The sequence below is a fragment of the Salvelinus fontinalis genome, chromosome 1 (assembly GCF_029448725.1).
Source record: "Salvelinus fontinalis isolate EN_2023a chromosome 1, ASM2944872v1, whole genome shotgun sequence".
Classification (NCBI taxonomy): Eukaryota; Metazoa; Chordata; class Actinopteri; order Salmoniformes; family Salmonidae; genus Salvelinus; species Salvelinus fontinalis.
Genome location: NC_074665.1, coordinates 40,151,031 through 40,168,886, shown reverse-complemented (window position 1 = coordinate 40,168,886; position 17,856 = coordinate 40,151,031). Strand labels below are relative to the sequence as shown.

At 38.8% G+C, this 17,856-nt stretch overlaps 1 protein-coding gene across 2 annotated transcripts in view; it reads right to left on the bottom strand.

Annotated features, from left to right (window-relative positions):
• The window catches only part of afap1l2 (actin filament associated protein 1-like 2), a 159,539-nt gene extending 143,807 nt beyond the window's left edge, over nucleotides 1–15,732 (bottom strand). The window contains exon 1 of one of the 2 annotated variants that reach the window (XM_055921013.1): nucleotides 15,466–15,732. In XM_055921013.1, coding sequence (XP_055776988.1) covers nucleotides 15,466–15,481 — 16 coding nt within the window. In that variant the 5' untranslated portion in view covers nucleotides 15,482–15,732. The remainder of the gene's footprint in view (nucleotides 1–15,465) is intronic. The other variant, XM_055921006.1, reaches the window with a different exon arrangement.
• Between the last annotated feature and the right edge of the window lie 2,124 nt (nucleotides 15,733–17,856).

Below are 17,856 nucleotides of genomic sequence, written 5' to 3'. Positions count from 1 at the left end.
CTACCTACCTACCTACCTACCTACCTACCTACCTACCTACAGTTTATGGAAAACGTGCTCTTTTTGTCCAGTAGGCTTCCACAAGGAGAAAGCCCCCACTTCTATGTCAAAGATAATCAAACAAAAACACTAACTATAACAATAAATATAACAATAAATACTACTATACTATGTTTTTTTTTAACCATAGTAAACTGTAAATACTACAGTATACTACAGTCATATCTGCAAAAACACTACAGTGAATATTACAGTAAAGTGAGCAAAATGTTACAGTGAATACTATAGTATTTTTACCATTGTCTTTTTTTTTTTACATGGTATGACCATTATCTTGCTGTATATGCTGTGCAATGTGTAACTGTGGTTTAGACCTCTCTAAACCACAGTTACACACTGCACAGCATACACAGCAAGAAAAATAATAGTTTTACAAGCTTATGAAGCATGGTGAGATGGAGAAACCAGGGGCATCAGTTGGATATTGCAGAGTATGGCCTAGTTCAAAACCAAAAATGTAATAGTAGGGTATTCCAATCCCGATTATAATGCAACGTTTGTTTAGCATTTAGGACCATGTGGAGCATCGCTTGGAGAGAAGCTGCCAGCCTGCGCATCTTTCTCTCAGAGAGAACAGACAGTGCGCTGATTGCTTTGAATTTGATGCAGGCATTTGAACTCAGCCTTTTAAGCCTTGCAACCAGCTGTTTTATGCACCGGTTACTTTGACATTGTAGTCGGCATAGGCGGCGCGTACAATATGCTAGGGAAAAATAAGCTTCTCCTAAAGTAAATTGAATTAAATTTGCTATATAATTACTTGTGCCTAGATATAAATAAATAAGCACACAATTTGGGCAATGCGCGCTGCAAATAGCCTACCAAATAGCTGATTGATGAGTTCCCACGGTCAGTGAAAAGCAGTTAAATAGGCCTACGCCTATCTCAATATGTCAAAAATAGAATCGTGGGAAAAACATAGTTTAGAAGAGAAGACAAAGAAAATACTCTGATCTGTCTCTAGTAATCAAAAATCTTATTGGCACCAGCGGAGAGCATCAGCCTTATCCCCAGTGAGTGCAAGCATAATCTTTATTAGAGGTCGACTGATTAATCGGAATGGCCGATTAATTAAGACCGATTTCAAGTTTTCATAACAATCTGTATTTTTGGACACCGATTATGGCCGATTACATTGCACTCCACGAGGAGACTGCGTGGCAGGCTGACTACCTGTGCAGCAAGGAGCCAAGGTAAATTGCTAGCTAGTATTAAACTCATTATATAAAAAATAATCTATCTTAACATAATCACCAGTTAACTACACATGGTTGATGATATTACTAGTTTATCTAGCTTGTCATGCGTTGCATATAATCGATGCGGTGCCTGTTAATTTATCATGGAATCACAGCCTACTTTGCCAAACGGGTGATGATTCAACAAGCACATTCGCGAAAAAAGCACGGTCATTGCACCAATGTGTACCTAACCGTAAACATCAATGCCTTTCTTAAAATCAATACACAAGTATATATTTTTAAATCTGCATATTTAGTTAATATTGCCTGCTAACATGAATTTCTTTTAACTAGGTAAATTGTGTCATATTGCGATCTGTGCAAGCAGAATCAGGGTATATGCAGCAGTTTGGGCCGCCTGGCTCATTGCGAACTGTGTGAAGACCATTTCTTCCTAACAAAGACCGTAATTAAGTTGCCAGAATTGTACATAATTATGACATAACATTGAAGGTTGTGCAATGTAACACCAATATTTAGACTTAGGGATGCCACCCGTTACGATAAAAAAACGGAACGGTTCCGTATTTCATTGAAAGAATAAACATTTTGTTTCCAGATATGACCATATTACTGGCCTAAGACTCGTATTTCTGTGTGTTATTATTTTATAATTAAGTCTATGATTTGATATTTCATAGAGCAGTCTGACTGAGCGGTGGTAGGCAGCAGCAGGCTCATAAGCATTCATTCAAACAGAACTTTCCTGCATTTGCCAGCAGCTCTTCGCTGTCCTTCAAGCATTGCGCTGTTTATGACTTCAAGCCTATCAACTCCTGAGATTAGGTTGGCAATACTATAGTGCCTATAAGAACATCCAATAGTGAAAGGCATATGAAATACAAATGGTATAGAGTGAAATAGTTCTATAATTCCTATAATAACTACAACCTAAAACTTCTTACCTGGGAATATTGAAGACACATGTCAAAAGGAACCACCAGCTTTCATATGTTCTCATGTTCTGAGCAGGGAACCTAAACGTTAGCTTTTTTACATGGCAAATATTGCACTTTTACTTTCTTCTCCAACACTTTGTTTTTGCATTATTTAAACCCAATTGTTTTTTGACTAAATTGATCTTATTGATGGATTATATTAAGTTCAAATAAAAGCGTTCATTCAGTATTGTTGTAATTGTCATTATTACAAATATATATATAAAAATAGGCCAATTAATCAGTATCGGCTTTTTGGTCCTCCAATAATCGGTATCGGTATCTGCGGTGAAAAATCATAATCGGTCGACCTCTAGTCTTTATCATTGGATCAGTACCACTGAAAAGTTTTTTTGGAACAATAATTTCTTCCAGGCTAGATGGATGTTACAGTTGAAGTCGGGAAGTTTACATACACTTAGGTTGGAGTCATTAAAACTCGTTTTTCAACCACTCTACAAATTTCTTCTACTGTTTTCTATCTTCTACTGACATCTACTGTGTGCATGACACAAATAATTTTTTCAACAATTGTTTATCGTCAGATTATTTCAATTATAATTCACTGTATCACAATTCCAGTGGGTCAGAAGATTACATACACTAAATTGACTGTGCCTTTTAACAGCTTGGAAAATTCCAGAAAATAATGTCATGGCTTTAGAAGCTTCTGATAGGCTAATTTACATAATTTGAGTCAATTGGAGGTGTACATGTGGATGTACTTCAAGGCATACCTTCAAACTCAGTGCCTCTTTGCTTGACATCATGGGGAAATCAAAAGAAATCAGCCAAGACCTCCACAAGTCTGGCTCTAGCATCCTTGGGAGAAACTTCCAACCGCCTAAAGGTACCACGTTCATCTGTTCAAACTGTTCAAATAGTACGCAAGTACAAACACCATGGGACCACGCAGCCTTCATACCGCTCAGGAAGGAGACGCGTTCTGTCTCCTAGAGATGAACATACTTTGGTGCAAAAAGTGCAAATCAATCCCAGAACAACAGCAAATAACCTTTGAAGATGCTGGAGGAAACAGGTACAAAAGTATCTATATCCACAGTAAAACGAGTCCTATATCGACATGACCTGAAATGCTGCTCAGCAAGGTAGAAGCCACTGCTTCAAAACCACCATAAAAAAGCCAGACTACGATTTGCAACTGCACATGGGGACAAATATCGTACTTTTTGGAGAAATGTAATCTGCTCTGATGAAATAAAAATAGAACTGTTGGCCATAATGACCATCATTATGGTTGGAGAAAAACAGGGGATGCTTGCAAGCTGAAGAACACCATCCCAACCGTGAAGTACGGGGGTGGCAGCATCATGTTGTGGGGGTGCTTTGCTGCAGGAGGGACTGGTGCACTTCACAAAATAGATGGCATCATGAGGTAGGAAAAATATGTGGATATATTGAAGCAACATCTCAAGACATCAGTCAGGAAGTTAAAGCTTGGTCGCAAATGGGTCTGCCAAATGGACAATGACCCCAAGCATACTTCCAAAGTTGTGGCAAAATGGCTTAAGGACAACAAAGTCAAGGTCTTGGAGTGGCCATCACAAAGCCCTTACCTCAATCCCATAGAACATTTGTGGGCAAAACTGAAAAAGCGTGTAAGAGCAAGGAGGCCTACAAACCTGACTCAGTTACACCAGCTCTGTCAGGAAGAATGGGCCAAAATTGACCCAACTTATTGCGGGAAGCTTGTGGAAGGCTACCCGAAACGTTTGCCCCAAGTTAAACAATTTAAAGGCAATGCTACCAAATACTAATTGAGTGTATGTAAACTTCTGACCCACTGGGAATGTGATGAAAGAAATAAAAGCTTAAATAAATCATTCTCTCTACTATTATTCTGACATTTCACATTCCTACAATAAAGTGGTGATCCTAACTGACATAAGATAGGGAATTTTTCCTAGGATTAAATGTCAGGAATTGTGAAAAACTGAGTTCAAATGTATTTGGCTAAGGTGTATGTAAACTTCCGACTTCAGCTGTATATTGTACAATTTGTGTCCCCTTTTCGTAGTCCTAGATTAGAAGGTTGCATTCAAGACAAGGTCAATTTTCCTGATCTATTCATCAGTGTCTGCAGAGTAGGCTACTAATTTGTATTGATGGGAAACCAAGGCTTTCTGAAGGCATTGCTCTGAGATTAATTATCTGTTCACAATGCACATCAATGACTGCTGTCCAGCAATGAATAGCAACATGTGGTTATTATATAGACAAGTTTTTTTCTCTACTGTTTCTATCAAGACTCCGTGGCGCAGTGGTAAGTTGTCAGCTTTAGTAGCCTTTAATCAGTTGGAATACCAGGTTTGCATCTTACATCATGCTTCACTTTTTTGCCTATGAATTAGAAACTGAAAAATTAGACGCTCCTACTAAATCTATGACATTAGTTAGGATACTTAAGACAGAAGCTTATACTATACTTAATAAAACAAATTATTTGAACAACATTGCAGAAAGTGTGGTTTTACATAAAACCATTTCTAAATATTATGCCTTAAACGGGATTCATGACCTCTGCCTGCAAAGCCTCATATCAGATGAAAGTCTGTACAAAATCCTAACTGTATTTGTAAGTAAGGTGTCCAGTAGAGGTCGGTGTTGTAAAGTAGTAATTTAAGAAGGCACCGGTACCACGGCGAAATATCAATTTTCGCAACACACATACTTTGAAAAAGACACATTTTTCCTGTGCAAAAAAAGGAGAAGAAATGTCTCTCATTAGGCCTACTCTATATCACTATACACTTAGGCATGCATAGTTCAGAACTGTCTGTTTTGCAAACAGTGATTGAGTTGTATTTTTTGCCTAAAATATGACTATGCAATCTACTCATCACATTAAGAATAGCAGCCTATTCTACTGTACATTAGTCTGCAAATGCGATGATAGATCCTTTATTCATAAAGGTATTATTTTATAGGGAAAAAATTGCTTCCCCAAACCTGAAACTCATGCGCCGCCTATGAATGTCGTCATTTGAAGTTGGCCTTTTTGTGACTTAACAGTGTATATTATGCATCTACCGTACAGTGCCTTTGGAAGGTATTCAGACCGCTTGACTTTTTCCACATTTTGTTAATAAGTTACAACCTTTTTCTGAAATTGATTAAAACATTTTTTCCCCTCATCAATCTAAACACGATAGCCAATCATAGCAAAGCAAAAACAGGTTTGTGGACATGTTTGCTAATTTATTAAAAATAAAAAACTGAAACATCACATTTATATAAGTACCATTTACACAGTACTTTGTTGAAGCACCTTTGGGAGCAATTACAGCCTTGAATCTTCTTGGGTATGATGCTACAAGATTGACATTCCTGTATTTGGGGAGTTTGTCCCATTCTTCTCTGCAGATCCTCTCAAGCTTTGTCAGGTTGGATGGGGAGCGTTGCTGCACAGCTATTTTCTCTCCAGAGATGTTCGATCGGGTTCAAGTCCGGACTCTGGCTGGACCACTCAAGGACATTCAGAGACTTGTCCCGAAGCCACTCCTGCATTGTCTTGGCTGTGTGCTTAGGGTCATTGTCCTGTTGGAAGGGGAACCTTCGCCCCAGTCTGAGGTCCTGAGCGCTCCGGAGCAGGTTTTCATCAAGGATCTCTCTGTACTTTGCTCCGTTCATCTTTACCTCAATCCTGACTAGTCCCCCAGCCCCTGCCGCTGAAAAACCTCCCCACAGCATGATGCTGCCACCAGCATGCTTCACCGTAGGGATTGTGCCAGGTTTCCACCAGACATGACGCTTGGCATTCAGGACAAAGAGTTCAATCTTGATTTCATCAGACCAGAGAATATTGTTTCTCATGGTCTGAGAGTCTTTAGATGTCTTTTGGCAAACTCCAAATGCGCTGTCATGTGCCTTTTACTGAGGAGTAGCTTCTGGCTGGCCACTCTACCATAAAGCCCCTGATTGGTGGAGTGCTGCATCTCCAAAGAGGAACTCCTTGACCAAGGCCCTTCTCGCCCGATTGCTCAGTTTGGCCGTTTGACTCTAGGAAGGGTCTTGGTGGTTTCAAACTTCTTCCATTTAAGAATTATGGAGGCCACTGTGTTCTTGGGGACCTTCAATGCTGGAGAAATTTGCTGGAGAAATGCTGGAGATGTGTGCCACGACACAATCCTGAATATTTATGTAAATAAGGTATTTGTTTTTTTATTTTTAATACATTTGCTAAAATGTCTAAAACCTGTTGTTGCTTTGTCATTATGGGCTATTGTGTGTAGATTTCTTAGGATTTTTTTTATTTAATCAATTTTAGAATAAGGCTGTAACGTAAACAAAATGTGAAAGAAGTCAATGGGTCTGAATACTTTCACTTTGCACTGTATGCATCATTCCACAAGTAAATTAGTACATTTATAATGAGGTTGAGTAGTGGTTGATATTGTATATGCCATTCCACAGACCTTAAAACCTAATTCTGCGGTGATAATTAATGGCTGAGGTCATTTTTGTTTGTCTTTGCTGTTCTCCAAATAGCATTTTAGTTTTTCAATTGTGTAGAAATGCAGTAAATGAGTTTCAACTTTCAAAAAACACCCCCACTGCACCCCAATTTGCCATACCCTAAGTTTAGCTGAACTGACACCACTGGGAGAAACCATAGTGAAAGGAAAAAATAAAAGCTAACAATTGGCTCAGCGTCGTCCGGTTTGGCCGGGGTAGGCCGGGGAAGCCCGTCATTGTAAATAAGAATTTGTTCTTAACTGACTGGCCTAGTTAAATAAAGGTTTCATTTTGAATATTTTTTTTTTATTAAAAAAGAATGCAGGTGTGGATTCTTCCTATCAGTAAAAGGGGAGATTCTTCATGAAACTATAACAAAGTCCATGATTTTATGTATTTTTTCACACAATTTAATCCAAAGAGGGGTCTTTTGGAGGAAGGATTGTTGACATTTAGTTGACATTTGTATCTTAAAGCATAATTGAGAAATAATTAATTGAAGTTGGAATATTTCTGTCATTTTGTCCTCCATAATGATTCTTCTGTACGTGCTACAAAGCAAAAGTTGGTGTCATATGAAGCTTTACCACCTGTTATGCAATGAGTACTATTTTGATTTCAATAACACTTTTCTGAAATAAATGTATAAATAATGAAAAATATAAACCTGAATATAGAAAATATAAACATTTAGATTTGGTAGATTTTCCAAATATTGTTGAAAATAATCTGCTCTACAGACATATCAAAGTTTCAGAGTGGGATCTCCGTTACTTTTAGAGTTATGATCCAATTTGTAAGCATTACCAACAGAGTGAATGTTAAAATGAATTACAAATGGTCGACCTCTGCTTGTGATTTGCAGGATGTGCAATGATACAAGTAAAAGGAGGGCTGTGATTGGTTAGATTGCCTACAATGCCGATTTTGTCTGTAGGGGAGAGAGGGGTATGTTGAGCCATTTTTCACATTCAGCATCAGTACGTCGTGGAACATATAGTATTCTTTCTAGGTTTGGGCGGTATCCAGATTTTCATATTGTCATACCGTCCTTCCCTCATCCTGGGATTTACGGTATTACCGGCATAGCACACAAAGGGGTGCTAAAATGCACCAGAATGCTAACAAAATTAGCACGAAATAATAGCGAAATCACATAGACCGTGTCAGCTAAATGCTAACGAACGAAAACAAAAATAAACGAATTGCAAAGACAGGCAAACCCAGCTCCTTAAGTTATACAAGCATAGCTAGTAGCTACTGAATGTCATGTTCAGTGAGTGTGGATATTTACAAGCCAAAGTGAATGAGAGAAACTGTGCAAATGATCAAAAGTTTTGATGCATGCTTTTCTGAAGGAAGAGCAGCATGTGTACACGGAGCAGCGGGGAGAAGAACGGATGAGGAAATAAACACCAGTAGGAAGCACAGGGAAAAAACGGCAACTGTACAGATAACTCATCCAGAGCTCTTTGACTTCTGACAAAAAGACATTATAAGATATCTGACGGCAAACATTTGCTTGTGAATTACATACAACTTCATCGCCTCATGTGCTGCACAACAGATAGATATAGAACATTTACAATCAAAGACACTTGTATGGGGCTCAACTGTTCTGGTGAACTACGGTAAGCTTCATAATGTACAATAATGTGACAGTTGAAATGAAGAACGCAATCTGCTTTATCTCCTAACGTATTGTGCAAGTTGACTGCAGGTATTCACTTAAAAAGTAGCTACAAATTTAAAGGACACCTGTTCAACCCCTACTGTACACTTTTCTCACTTTCCAATATTTCATAGCTTGAATATTGAATATGGCTATTTTCAGGATGAATCAAACAACTGTATGTTTTATGTTGTGCGTGAAGGCTCTCCAAACTATTTTGAAAAAGTTTTACTCATAAATACTTTCCTAACCCTAAAGAATATACACGATTATAGTATTTTTTTTAATATCTATTGGTGTTGAAAAGGAGAAACATTTACAGTGTCAAAATTGACTACAAAGTGTAAATAGGATCATTTTGGTCATAAAGTCTGTCTTGTCCAAAAAGGAGATTTGCGAGATGATAAGAAAAAATGGAATGTCACTGAATGAAAGGTCCCTTAACAGTTTCTCCCTTGGGGGTGGGGTCATAGAGTGACCCTGCTGGAGTCATGTCCAACCTGGTCATCAGGAGAGGTCAGCCAATAAAGTGAACATATATAGACTCCCACATCACTGTAGTCGGCTGCTATAGACCGCCCTCGGCTTCGGGAGACGCACCAAACTCTCCTTCTGATGTCCTGCACAAGTTAAATGACTCTGAATTCGTTATTTTAGGAGGTTTCAACTGGGACATGCTTACATCTGTATCGGACTCTTTAAAAAAAAAAATGTGTGACTCTCTGAATCTCACTCCATTAATTAATGCGCCGACAAAACCGAATCCCAGAGCACCTAACAAATCAACTCTATTGGACATTATTCTAATGAATACCCATCACAAATACACATCTACTGGGATATTCTGTAATGATGTCAGTGATCACTGTGCAATTGCTTGTCTTAGAAATACAAAAATGACCAAAACCCCATTATATTTTTTAAATAGATTTTTAGACAGTTTGATGAGCAGGCATTCTTACATGATCTGTACCATAATATTGACAGAGTACGTCTGATTCCCGATGTTGACACTGCCTGGGACTATTTTTATATGAAATTTGTGTCCATTTGTGATAAGCATGCCCCTGTGAATAAATGTAGAATCGGTGGAAGGGACAATCCCTGGTTTTCAGATAACTTGGCAGAACGAATTAGAAAGAGAAATATATCTTGTGCTCAAGCTAGACATACAAATGCTCCTGTTGACTGGGCCTCCGTCAGAGCGCTAAGAAACAAATGCACAGGTTTGATCAGGAAGTCCAAATCACATTACTATTTAAATGCAGTCACAGAGAACCTAAACAACCCTACCAAGTTCTGGAAGCTAATCAAATCAGTATCAGGTTCTAATGTATTCTCTGGCCTTCCTGACCATTTAATGATGGATTCTAATGAAGTGAAAGATAAAGCCGATATTGTAGGGGTTTTTAATAAGCACTTCATATCTGCTGGGTCAGTTTTTAATAATGGTGGGGCCCATGCCTCTAATGTAAGCTCTGTTACTGTCAACTATGATATAGGCCCTCATGTGAACCATTTTAACTTTGAGCCTGTTTCTTAAACTGAGGTCTATAAAGCACTAAAGGCAATAGACACTAAAAAGTCTGCAGGTCCAGACAACCTGAACCCCCTACCTCTTAAAGATAGCAGCTGGTATTATTACTGAACCTGTGGCTCACGTTTTCAACTTGAGTCTCTTGACCAATTCCATACCCAGCATTTGGAAATCCCACTGCTAAAGGGAGGAGATCCCTCAGATGCTAATAACCTATCGCCAAACTCCCTATCCTGGCCAAAGTCTATTAATCCCTAGTGAAGTCAAAACGTATTCATTGAAAAGAACATACTGAGTGGGGTTCAGTCTGGCTTTAGATCGGTGAACAGCACCACAACTGCAGCTATGGCATTGAAAAATGACATCATTAATGCACTTGATAAAAAGCAACATTGTGCTGAACTGTTTGTGGATTTATCAAAGGCCTTTGATTCAGTTGACCATGGATTGTTGCTAGCTAGAGTCAGAAACATTGGTCTCAGTGAAGTGGCAGTAAATTGGTTTAGGAATTATCTTTCTGACAAAACACAATGTGTATATACTGACAATCGCAAGTCTAGCTTTCTTGAGATTAATATAGGTGTGGCCCAGGGTTCCATTTTAGCTCCAGTGTTGTTCTAAATTTTTATTAATGATTTGGGAAATGGGATGCAACCAGAAAATGTACATCTATATGCAGATGATACAGTCATATATTCATGTGCTCCTTCTCTGGTTCAGGCTGTTGAAGAGCTCCAGACTGCTTTTCAGTCACTGCAAGCCTCCCTTTATGGTCTCAAACTGGTCTTGAATGTACAAAATACAAAATTCATAACCTTTACCACAGCTAGAACTCTGCCAGAGAAGGTTAGCATTGTCACATCTGGTGGCTTATCCATTGAAAAAGTGTAATTCTACAAATACCTAGGTATTTGGTTGGATGACAAGTTGTCCTTTAAAGTTCATGTGGATACTCGTGTGACAAAGCTTAAATTGAAATTGGGTTTTTATTTTCATAATAAACCTTGCTTCCCGCTTATAGTTAGAAAGAAGCTTGTGCAGGCCACTTTTCTCTCTGTAATTGATTATGGTGACGTGTTGTATACGCATGCAGCCTCCTCTGTCTTACAGAGACTGGACTTTGTTTATCATGCATCCTTGCGCTTTATTACAAGTGCCAAGTCACTCACACACCATTGCACCTTGTACCAAATGGTAGGTTGGAACTCACTTTATATGCACAGAAAGATACATTTGTATGTGTTCATCTACAAAGCCCTTTTGGGTAAACTCCCTCTTTACCTTTGTAGTCTGGTCTCCTTCACAACCAGCAGTTGCCATACCCAGTCTGCTAGGTGATTGCTACTTAAAGTCCCAAGGACATTCACAGGATTAGGCAAGACTGCCTTCTCTTCTCGTGCACCAGAGGCATGGAATAGTCTACCATCCATGCTTCATCTAGATATGTTAATGCCACTGAATAATTTAAAATATTGATGGGAGACTCTGTTACGGAGGAGTGTAAATTATATTTTTAGGCTGGATCATGTTGTTTTGTATTGTTGTATGTTTTAATTATGTAATGTATTGATTGTTGCTGCTGCCTTGGTCAGGTTTCCCTTGAAAAATAGACTCTGGGTCTCAATGGGCATTTCCTTGTTAAATAAAGGTAAACAAATGAAAGAAACAAACAAAAGAAAGAAAGAAAGAAAATTGACTACTCCAAAATGGAGATTGCCTCAATGGCGCCAAAACTTCAAACCAACTATAACAATTCATATACAAATATTTAAACCATTTAATGAGACAACTAAAAGATGTGCAACATGAAGATATTTTCCTATTTATATTGTGTAATTTATTGACTGTCCCTAACTAACCCCAGAGATTGGATAGCCTATGTCAAACCAACGTTTCCACCAGTCGCACACTAGCCTAGGCGACACAAGACCTGGTTAGACTGTTTGAAGTTATTGAGAAGGGCGAGCGACTGCAACTGTGTACTGTTTTGGCAGAGTGAATGTACAAATGCTTGCTACATGCGAACACACACACACACACACACACACACACACACACACACACACACACACACACACACACAAGGAATCACCCAAAAGCATGTTTCAATGTGTGAAACACACAGGGCAACACAGCACACACACAACCCCCAAAGAAACTCAACGCCCCACCGCTGCTGAGCAGGAAGAGAGCCTTCTTTTCATCATTTTTATAGTCCTGTTCGGCTTCCTGAATTACCCACGCACCACTCTCCCAGTTAGAAAATACAACTCCTGACACACTTCCAATGTAGCAGGAGCCAGTTCCAATGGCCTGCATCTTATAGCCAGCCTCCTCTACATCCCAACACCAGGCAAACCCACTGAGCCTTTAACCCCAAAAAGCAGGTTACAGGTTCAAAGCCCATCCAGTGTTCAAATGTTGGGTCTAAATGCATGGGTAATTGAATTGTGGGTAATCGCAGATGTAAATAGGCACGTTCGACATTGCAGCCGACTTTACAGGCGGGTCGAGACTGACTAATCTCCAAATCACCTTTCATCATAAATAACGACTCAATATTATTTGTAGATCAGTCAGTCAGTCAGTAACAAATTACCCATGATACATCAGAATTTTGATGCTCTTGAACATAGCCAATAACTTTGAGGTTTAAGATGACGTAGCTGGTAACATAGATGCCCTAAAAGAGGGTTTTCTCGCACATTTTTGTTCTACCCGAGCACTAAAATGCCAGATTCAATTAATCAACTAACTGCCAAGCCCTTGATTAGTTGAATGAGTTGTTTGTTGAGTGGGCCTTTTTCACTAATTGGTCTTTTGACCAATCAGATCAGGTCTGAAAAAGATCTGACGTGAAAAGATTGGATGTGATTGGTGGAAATAAAATATCCGAATTGGGCTGCCTGTCTAAACGCAGCCTTTGACATGTAGGTTGCGTGCATATACACTGCTCAAAAAAATAAAGGGAACACTTAAACAACACAATGTAACTCCAAGTCAATCACACTTCTGTGAAATCAAACTCCACTTAGGAAGCAACACTGATTGACAATAAATTTCACATGCTGTTGTGCAAATGGAATAGACAAAAGGTGAAAATTATAGGCAATTAGCAAGACACCCCCAATAAAGGAGTGGTTCTGCAGGTGGTGACCACAGACCACTTCTCAGTTCCTATGCTTCCTGGCTGATGTTTTGGTCACTTTTGAATGCTGGCGGTGCTTTCACTCTAGTGGTAGCATGAGACAGAGTCTAGTCTATGGAGGCGCTACCAGGAGACAGGCCAGTACATCAGGAGACGAGGAGGAGGCCGTAGGAGGGCAACAACCCAGCAGCAGGACCGCTACCTCTGCCTTTGTGCAAGGAGGACCACTGCCAGAGCCCTGCAAAATGACCTCCAGCAGGCCACAAATGTGCATGTGTCAGCATATGGTCTCACAAGGGGTCTGAGGATCTCATCTCGGTACCTAATGGCAGTCAGGCTACCTCTGGCGAGCAGAACCACTCCTTTATTGGGGGTGTCTTGCTAATTGCCTATAATTTCCACCTTTATTCTATTCCATTTGCACAACAGCATGTGAAATTTATTGTCAATCAGTGTTGCTTCCTAAGTGGACAGTTTGATTTCACAGAAGTGTGATTGACTTGGAGTTACATTGTGTTGTTTAAGTGTTCCCTTTATTTTTTTGAGCAGTGTATATAAATCCTGCTTACATTGGCTTACATCACATAGCATAGATGTTCAGTTTTCTCAAGAGGAAGACAAATAACGAAGTGAAAGAGAACTGCGTCAAAACTCTCACAACTACATTGTTCTGAAGCCAATGCCTCCCACACAGTGAGGTATGTGAATAATACACAAGGGGATTTCACAGCATCTAGGACCTCGAGATGAGTACCGCTTTTGTTTCACCTGTAGCCTAGGTCTGAGGCACTAAATTAACCATTTGATGAAAAGAGTTTCAAATTTACATTTCCCACTGGGCTAAATTTAACGATAATGATGACAGCCATATATGAAGCACCATTCTACTTTGGTTGGAATCCTGAAGTAAAAAGAATCCAATGTAGACAGCTTATAAGCCACGTGTGTTTTATTGATCTGTGTCTATAATGCAATACATGCAGTCATAATAGGCAAGGTGGTAATGTATTCCATAAACACCCACGTCTCAGGGTCTATCAGTGAGTAATAATAAAGCATTAACCGCTGCACACATTCTCAGAGAGAAAAGTAACCACAGGAATCTGTGGAATCTTGGGAGAACAATTGCTGCTACTGGAATGCATCTCCAGTGACTGCTGTGGATGAACGTGTGTTTATTTACGAGAGAGAAACCATTAATGGAGGGTTGGGAATGGAGGGATGAAACATATACATTGTTCCTCCCAGAGGAAGCAGAGAGAACAGAAGTAGGCCAGGACAGAGTATATATTTACTGTCAAAACAGTTTACTATAGAATACTCCAGTACTTACTATAGAAGTATGTAGTACACTGTAGAATACTATACTACACACTGTAGTATACCTCGATCAAATGTAGTACTTGCTATATAATTCTGTAGTATACTGTAGAATACTATAGTAGAATACTAGTAAATATTACAATATTATCTGCAAATGTCTCCAAAAACGCTAGTATGCAAAAACACATTTTTTTTTACTATAGTAAATACTACAGTATTTAAGTTGCATATACTGTACCCTGCCTATTCCCCTCCCCCATATCCAATGTGTGCCACCCATAAGTGAGAAACCTACATAACATGTATAGACCATTTTGTTTTCCCAACAGGTTATAGAAAATAGCCTGTTGGGAAAATTTGCTCTTTTAGCATTTCTCCAGTAGATTTTGTCATGGAGAAAGTCTCCACTCCTATGTCAAAGATAATAAAACAAAAACACTACAGTAAGTACTACAGTGATGTCTGCAAAAACATTACAGTATGCTACTACAGTATACTACTACAATCTGCAAAAACACTACAGTATACTACAATCCGAAAAAAAACACTACATGAATTACTATAGTATATACTACTACAGTTTGTTTACTACAGTATTTATACTATAGTTAACTGTAAATACTGCAGTATACTAAAAATAAACAATAGCGTTCACTGTAGTGTTTTTGCGTATTTTACTGCAAAAACACTACAGTGAACGCTATTGTTTATTTTTAGTGAATTATAGTGAATACTATTATATTTTTTAATGTGGGTTAACACTGTCGGACCAAGGGAATCTCATTTTAATCTGATTGCGTTCCTGCCCTTACAAAAAAAAGATTGCAGTTTAAAACTACAGTAAAAGTGCAGTAACTGCACTCCACTGTGGTATTTTGGACGCAGTAATTGCAGAATACAACTGCAGTTAAACTGCACTCTAACTGTCGTTACACTGCAAAACGACTGCACAATCCAAGATATTGAGTAAGAACCAGAAGGTTACAGGACCAGGCGCTTAGAAAAACAACATAGACTCACACGTTGTTTTCTCAGTTCACTTTGGAAGTTTAGATACATTATGCCCATACCTTTGTGCTTTTCCATTCTCAACGCACGACCAAGACTCTCGGTTGTCACTGTTTCGTCTCTGAGAAGACAATCCCAGGCTGTAGTAGCCGGTCAGTGAATGCCAACACCAGCTAGTGAAGGGACGCTTTATATAGATAGATACCTGAGCTCCGATGCCGTTTTCAAAGAACTACTGATCCGATATAATGTACGGATGCTTGTTTCGAAGTAAGATTACCACGTGATCAATGATGTCCGATGCTTCTTTTGATCACATGCTTTTTTTGAAACGTGTGCTGCAAAATGCGAGTTCCCAGGGTTCGGTTCTTTCGATTCCGAGTTGCTTTCAAACATCGACCTCTACTGGTATTAGCTGATATTGGTAGCCTTTCGTGCCATTGTTCAGTAGGCTGTTTCTTGTATAGGGCTACTGATGGGCTGTCTACAGGATCTGATGTCCTTGGGCTAGGCTATAGGCACCACTGAATAAGGGACAGGTGAGCTACTAAATGAGAATAGCATTACCAAACATTCTCAAACAACATTGTTGTGAACTATTTTGCAAACTATTTCTCCCTTCTGCCTATTTTTGTTTCCTCGCTGAAGGAAACTTTGCCCCATGCAGTTTCTATATAGTCAAAATATGTTAATGCTGACAAGCTTTCGATGCCGATTTGCTGTGCTCCATCACTTTTTTCAATTTGAGAATAAACGGAGCTAGTAAAACAATTTCTGGACAATGTATTCAGATACATTCGAAATAAATGGTATTTAATTACCACGAAAGTACCATAAAAAACGATTGGCGCTCCAATCGCTTAAAATGACATCTTATCAAGATCTGTTTGCTAAGCTTAAATCATACTCATTATTATTACAAATGATTATTATTTCCAATTACAAATAGAATATTATCACTTCTCACAATGGTGCTTGTTTAGTAACGTTATATCAAAGCTGAATCAATGTCTCGCAAGATCACATAATGATTCATTCGCATTTTACATAACATAACCGAATATAATACCATAGCGCAGTAGGCATATAACATTACTATTACACGTAACATTACTATTCCACCAAAAATGTCTAATTTCTAATGAGATTTTAGGATGGTTCGCTGAAGCTGAATATCCAAATGTTTTTCTCATGCACCAAAACTCCAGGCAGGATATGCTTTGATTGAAACGAAATACAATAAAGTATATATTTTTTTAGTTTTTAGTTTTTTTAACACCATGTACTCTAATTCACTCATAAAACAGTAATTCAAGAAGATCTAAATGCATATTCCCATTAAACTAATTAAGGTCAATCAAATGATTGGCATGGAGATGCAGTTTGGACGTTTCATCAGTAAAACCTGAAGAATGATCATTCGTGATTGACAGTGAGGATGGCTATTTTGAAATTAGGTAACATATGCCTAACTTGGTGATTGAGGGTTTTAAAAATGTAACATTTTCTTTAGACAATATGTGTGGGTATAGGCAGACGTTGCAATTGGAGAATGCATTTTATGCATATTCAGCTGGCTACATCTGTTGGTACAAACTTTGATTGAGGAAATTATGAGGTGTTTGAAAAAAACTTTTTCCAAGGTAGAGCACCTGAATGATAGCTCAGCAGAAACTCTGAGACATATAGACAAGGGGTTGAGTCCCAACCAAGTCATGGGCCTACTAATAAGACTTTTTTTTCTTTGTTACCACACTAGCTGCACATTCATGTTTAAATAATTCGTTTAATTTAGTATTTTACATGAAAGCTTTTGTCCTATGTATAAGTAATGCTGTAGATTCATATTGTTTTGTAAAATAGTAAACTTGGGAGGCAAAAAAGGGATGCAGAATGTAAAATCCAGTATGAGTATTAAAATTCAAAGCCTTCAACTAACCGCGAATCCAAAAAAATAGGAACACAAGGCTTTATTGTTGTTGTTTTTTAAATACATTTTTGGTGATCAGAAAGGAATGGCTTTGAGATTCGTGACCACTGGTCTAGCTAGTTCTGCTGACCGACCAGCATGGTGTAGGTGTTCTTCCATGGTTGGTGCTGACACAAGGATGTCGTCCATTAAGCACACAACATTGTCTATACTGTTCAAGATCTGATCCATTGTATGTTGGAATATCACTGAAGCTGTCGAGATCCCATAGGCCAAGTGATTGAATCTGAATAGCCCCTTGTGTGTATTGATGGTCAGATACTGTTCTGACTCTGGATCCAGCATTCAGTTGCTGATAGGCAAACGACAGGTCCAGCTTACTGAAAACCTTCCCACCGACTAGAGTGGCAAACAGATCTTAAGCATTCAGCAGTGTATATTCCTCTGGTAGTATGCAGCGATTGACTGTGACCCCTCCACTTCCGTGACTATCTCATTCTTCTGTAGGCGCTCCAGTTCTTTC